General features: G+C 46.5%; 1 protein-coding gene across 1 annotated transcript in view; it reads right to left on the bottom strand.

Moving 5' to 3' along the window:
• Nucleotides 1-6,512, bottom strand: part of GIMAP8 (GTPase, IMAP family member 8) — a 29,950-nt gene that overhangs the window by 1,655 nt on the left and 21,783 nt on the right. Inside the window, exons 4-5 of the mRNA XM_006164400.3 lie at nucleotides 3,430-4,047; nucleotides 9-399 (exon numbers count right to left, since the gene is read on the bottom strand). Of these exons, the coding sequence (XP_006164462.3) occupies nucleotides 9-399; nucleotides 3,430-4,047 (1,009 nt within the window). The remainder of the gene's footprint in view (nucleotides 1-8; nucleotides 400-3,429; nucleotides 4,048-6,512) is intronic.

Raw genomic sequence — 6,512 nt, 5'->3', positions numbered from 1 at the left:
GCTCTTCCCCTAGGTCTTCCTTCCGGGTAAACAGCACGATCGTGTAGCTCAGAACTTCCTTTCCGAAGACGTCCTCTAGTTCCGCCACCACGGTCTCGTCCTCTTTAGTGAACCGCCCCAGCTGGAACACCAGGACAAAAATCTTGGTCCCTTCACAGCAGGACATACAGCGTTCAACCTCCTTCTCTAACAGGTGGGCGTCACCGAGCTTCTGGTTGAATGAAGGAGTGTCCACAACCACGACATCCTGCCCTTCCCATGTCTTCCTGCCACTCTGGCAAGTCGTGGTGACTGGCTGGGCTCGGAGTTGAGAGAGGAAGACAGTCCTCCCCAGGATAGTGTTCCCGGTAGCACTCTTCCCAGTCCCACTCCTCCCCACGAGAACAAGGCTCAAGGTTTCTGTGGAAAGGAAAGCAGGAAAGATTTATGACCATGGGCTCATCTGGAATTGGACTTTAGAGTCATGCCATGAAGCAGGGTTACGTCATTAAAGCAGACAGCCTCAGGCTTCCCTCTCACCTGGTGGCTCAATCCCCCATACGCTGACGGCTTATGCTAGTGCAGTCCACAATGCAGGGCAGGACACGGAGCACAGCCTCCAACCAGTGCTCACCTTCTAACATGCCGTTCCTGTCTCTGAATCTGCTCTGCTCCCTTCTGGCACCTTCTTTGACTCTCTGGTACCTGTGAGTACCACTGGCCTTCTTACTCTTCACCCCCCTCGGCTGGGTCCTGTCTACACATCTCATCTCTGGCTTCCCATTCCCAGCCAGTGCTAAGTATAGCACAATCCCCTCACAGTACTTGAAAAATTCAGTCAGTTCCACAGACCTGACTTTACATGAAAAGTAGTTACATATACCATCGATGGACCACCAGTTCCCGTGGTTGGATCATGCTAAAGATCATTTCTCATTAAAACCACATCGATGGGGCCCGCAGGTGATGTGCTGGTTAGGGGCGCTGGACTCCACATGGCTGACTGGCTGACACTGTTAGAGTCCTGGACCTGGTGGCCTGCTTTCTTACTTTTCTCTCTCGCTCTCTCTCGCTCACTCTCTGGTCAAATTAAATAAATTAAGCTACATAAAATCATTTTAATTTAAAATAATTTTAAAAGAAACACATCGATGGGGTCAGGAGGTGGTGCAGCAGAGCCCCCTCTGAGGCGCTCACATGTGGGAAGGTCCCTGGCTTAGAGACCTCCCCAGTACACCGGGACATGCTTGCCTATGATCCAGACTGGCTAAAGAACAGGGGTAACTGGCATCAGGACCCTGTCTGGGCACTCTCTCTGTCTCTCTTGTTCATAGAAGAAACAAACACAGTGAACTAATTGGCCTTGGACTGATGAGTCAAAAGGCGCTCTGTGGGTATAATAATGAACCGTCACCAACACTCCTGCCTATGATATCAGTGATGGAGGACAAATTATCCATTAAGTGGAATTTCCAGACACACAGAGATCTCAAACATGCTATCTCTGGGGTTCTCCTCACACCTTTGCCCTTGCACTGCAGTGGTTGGAAGCTCGCTCAGGTCTTGTCCCAGTTCTCTCCCATTATAATCCTGTATCAAGTTACTAATCCCCCCCACTCAAAAGCTAAGAGGGAGGAAAGCCCACCCAGGGTCTTCCTTTCAGGAAATATTAAATTATATCCTGAACCCACAACCTCATGGTTATACTTACAGGATAAGAAACAAATCTTTCTAGCACCCTCATATTTGTCACATATTGCAGTCTTGTTTCCATTCCTATGGAGGTCCTGGTTCTGATTACAGAAATCAGCTCACACCCCCCCATCCCGCATTACCTAGAGCTGTGAACCTCCATCTCCATCAAGACCATTCTCCTTTGTCCCCTTACCAGTAGCATGCTCAGCTAGTCCCAAGCCTTTGCTTCGAATTGCTAGCGTACTCTGGAATGGAACATCTTCCAACTTTGTGTGCAGACATCTAAACCCAAGCCATTCTCCAAAACCTTTCCCAAATAGGCTTCTCCACACATCCTCTCCTGACCTTCCCACATGTCTGTATGTCCCCCCAGTACTGTGTGCTCCATGAGGACTATGAAAGGACTCAATAAACAGACACACTTCTGTGGGTCAGATGGTATTTCTGGATGAGAACATTTGAAGCAAAGAGGATGGGGTGAATAAAAATGGGAAGGATCTCAGCTCAGGCCAAAGAACGTGGAGCACTGAGTGGACGAGGAGCGCATCTGAAGTAGTAGACCAAACGTCTGGGCTTCTGAAACCTGTCTTATGTCACATCAGCCCTCACCATCATGAGCATTTGGGCTTCCTGTCCTTGTCCAGACCTTGGCTCCTGACTGTCCTAGGATCATAGTATATTAAGAGACACTGCTTCTAAACTTTCCTTAAAATAGACTCTCATCTCCAAGAGCAAGAAAAGATCCAAGAAAATTTTGAGGCTTAAGAACAATGGTCTCTGAGACCAGCAGTTAGCATAATGGCTATGTCGCTGGACTCCCACGTAGTCGACCGTGGTTCGCGTCCCGGACCCGGTGGCTTAAAACTCACGCCGGGCGCGTGTGCGTGCGTGCCCAAGATCCCGAGAGGAGAATGGAGGAGAAGGGATTGTGGCGTGGCCATCCCCCCTGGGGGATGATTTCTCGCTTTCTATCTCTCTGTCTCTCTCTGTCTTTCTGGCAAGCGCACGCGCCCTATAGCAAAAACCTCTCAAAAAAAAAAAAAGCAGTGGTCTCTGGGCCCCCTGGCAATATGGCGGTTAAGGAGGCTTCTTGGAAAAGTCACTACCTTTGTTAATCTCATTTAACACTGGTAGAATGGGAAGTATTAATGAGAATATTAATATAAAGGTGATGAAATCCCACATGGCCAACTGCACAGTTCAAGATCTGACCTGGCAGCTTGGCATACCAGGTACATGTGTGTGCATACCCAAATCCTGAGATGGGAATAAAGGAGAAGGGATTGTGGTGTGTGATTTCTCACTTTCTTCTTCTCTCTTCCTCTCTCTGTTACTCTCCAGTAAGTGCATGCACCCTATAGCAAAACTGAAAAGAGAGAGAGAGAGAGAGGAGAGAGAGAAACACAGGAATAAACTGATGAACCAGAGCTATCTTATCCACAGAGCACATTCAAGCCCTGGGACGGTAGGCTGCAGGGAAACAGATGGGAAAGGCCAACACCATCCCTCCAGAACCTCAGCATCCAGTTGGAAAAAATGGGTTAGGATCATAAAAGAGTTAAAGAGCAACTCAGGATAGTGCACATGGGAAGGTCGAACCTTTAATACACTTTGAGAAAGAAAGGCAATAGAAGAGTTAGTCACTAGAATGGGCCTGCCCTTTCAGGCTTCTCTATGCCCTCCAGAACGTTTAAAGTTCCAGCGTTTTTCTCTATTGTTAGACAGAATATGTAAGATGTCTTCTCCCAGCGTTACCTTTCTCTCGGAAGATGCAAGGCTTGTTCCTGTTCTTCTGCACCAGGCTGTCGATCTTTTGCAGGAGTTCATTGACCTGGGTTCGCTCCTCCTCGCCTGTTGCCCGGTAGTTAAAGACGGTGTAGCTGTATTCACATTTCTGGATGAGCTCGTGGAGATTTTTGTTTCTGCTTAAGAATGAATGCAGATCCTGATCCCCTATATCTTCTATTCTGGTAAGGAGAATGATCATGTATCCAAATACTTTCCTTCCAAAAGTGTTTTGGATGATGTCTAGCAATGCCTCATCTTCCTTAGAGTAAGACCCCAGCGGTGTCACAAGCAAGAAGGCGTGGGGGCCTGGAGAGGTGTGTTTCTTAAGCTCCGCTTCAACACCCTTCAAAGAGGGTGGAGTATCAATGATCAAAATTTTCCTCTCTCTCCAGATTGTGCTCCCAGAACTGAAGCTCTGAGTGACCGCCTGCTCACTGAATCGGGTCTCAAAGGCCCTTTTCCCCAGGATGCTGTTTCCTGCAGCACTTTTCCCTACACCCCGCTTCCCCACAAGCAGGACCTTCAGTTCTGATGTCCCCAGGTTCTTCTCAGCTCCTGTATCCTCCAGCTGCCCCTCCCTTGGGCCTGTGGGACAAAAGAACAGATTCAGAGTCTCTTCCTGCAGTTAAATACGGATGTGGACAGGGTTCATTATTTCTTTTCCTTTCAGGGTTTATTGAAAACAGCAACAGTAGAACAGATTCAGAGTCTCTTCCTGCAGTTAAAAGGACAGGTTTCATTATTTCTTTTCCTTTCAGGGTTTATTGAAAACAGCAACAGTGCTCTGGATCATGAGAAGCCACCCACGTTCCAACATACTAAGGGGCTGAGTGAACTAAGAGAAGGCAAGGAGCTTGCAATGTCCTGTGCACACAAACAGGCTAAATGTCGCTTTCATTGGTCTCAGACTTCAGGTTCTTGTCATTTTGTTGCCAAAGCTGTCCTGGGCATAACATCCGTGGGTTAAGGCAGGAGTGCAGAGAATCCAGTTTTAAATACCCCCTAGTGGTATCTTCATAAACTAGAACACTACTCAGCAATGCTTTGTATCTGTAGATGATAATGTGTGTGGGAATATCTTTAACTTGATTGATATGCACTGCAATCATGCTGAGAAAAACTATATTGTACATTGTAAAGATACACAGTGATTGCAAATTTTTAAAATGTTTTAAAAATACATAATTTAATAAAAAAACCAAACTACTGATATGCAATATGGATGGATCATGAAAGCACGCTAAGTGAAAGAAGCCTGACCCAAAATGATTTGGCCCACAATTCCACCACATGAGCAGGCAAGTTTCATATACGCTGATGGGAGCTGGAGTTGGCCACACAGTGGTTCTCTTTGGGGAGGAACAGGAAATGCTCTGTATTTCTATCTAGATGGTGGGCCCATGTGTGCAGATATGGAAAAAGTCATCTAGCTACGTACTTAAGAATTGCACATTTTGGGCCAGCAGGTGGTATGGTGCTTAAGGAGCTAGATTCCCACATGGCCGAGTCCAGCTCCTTAAAATTACTCTGGGCACGTCTGTGTGCCCAAACTCCCAAGAAGAAAACGGAGAAGGGACTGTGCGGCCATCCCTCCTAGCGGATAATTTCTCACTTTCTCTCTCTGTCTCTCCAGCAAGCACACATGCAAAACTATATTGTACATTGTAAAGATACACAGTGATTGCAAATTTTTAAAATGTTTTAAAAATACATAATTTAATAAAAAAACCAAACTACTGATATGCAATATGGATGGATCATGAAAGCACGCTAAGTGAAAGAAGCCTGACCCAAAATGATTTGGCCCACAATTCCACCACATGAGCAGGCAAGTTTCATATACGCTGATGGGAGCTGGAGTTGGCCACACAGTGGTTCTCTTTGGGGAGGAACAGGAAATGCTCTGTATTTCTATCTAGATGGTGGGCCCATGTGTGCAGATATGGAAAAAGTCATCTAGCTACGTACTTAAGAATTGCACATTTTGGGCCAGCAGGTGGTATGGTGCTTAAGGAGCTAGATTCCCACATGGCCGAGTCCAGCTCCTTAAAATTACTCTGGGCACGTCTGTGTGCCCAAACTCCCAAGAAGAAAACGGAGAAGGGACTGTGCGGCCATCCCTCCTAGCGGATAATTTCTCACTTTCTCTCTCTGTCTCTCCAGCAAGCACACATGCCCTATGGCAAAAACCTTAATTAATTAATTAAAGAATTGTGCGTTTTACTCTGTGTAAAATAGACTCCAGTAAATTGCCATAAGAACCTACAGCCCTATACTCTTAAGCTATTTCTCCACACATACCCAGTCCCACTGGGTTCCTGTGAGCCAAGGTCAACACTACAGTTCTGTGTGAAAGAAAACGTAGGGTCAGCGACTGCAGGCAGTGTTTGCTGAGTCGGAGTCACCAGCGGCACTGATGGGCAGGGAGTCACCCGGCGTCTACACAGCATGGCTGGAAGGTAGAGTGGGCAGCACTTAAAGGCAAGCAAAGCAGTTCAAATGCTGGAGGCAGCAGGTCTTTGGTATGTCATCTTGGAAAAGTCACTGCCTTTGCGAATCTCAATTTAGCGCTGGTAGAATGGGAAGTATTAATGAGAATGTTACTCTAAAGGCGATGGCATTGCCAAGTCCTTATTCTCTTGAGTGGGCACAAAAGTGTCAACAGATCACTTTGTGGCCATGGAAGAACTTGGATCAGGCCTGGAAGCTTCCCTCTCTCTCTTTCACACTCCCGCTGGTCCTTCACAAGTTCCGAACTTTTGTACAATTAGGAGCACTGACCTGCTAGCCTGTCTAATCCTGGTAACTCAGAGTGTGCAAATAGAACCTCTTCATGAGAGCTTCCCCTAAATTGTTTCCCCAAAACCACACAAATCAGGTGGCATGTATTCTCCTCGTAATGCTAATCAAAATAACGTTTCGCTATTTTTCAAATATTGGCTCCCTTCATACAGGAGAGACAATACAGTATAGTGGTTAAAAGGAGCTGAAAATGAAAAAAAAAAAAAAAAAAAAAAAGAGCCCTTAAAGGCACAGATGGGTCTAGTGGC

This window comes from Tupaia chinensis, unplaced genomic scaffold (assembly GCF_000334495.1).
Source record: "Tupaia chinensis unplaced genomic scaffold, TupChi_1.0 Scaffold143622_1, whole genome shotgun sequence".
Lineage (NCBI taxonomy): Eukaryota > Metazoa > Chordata > Mammalia > Scandentia > Tupaiidae > Tupaia > Tupaia belangeri.
Note: the sequence above shows the minus strand (reverse complement) of the source record. Positions and strands in the feature narration are given on the sequence as shown.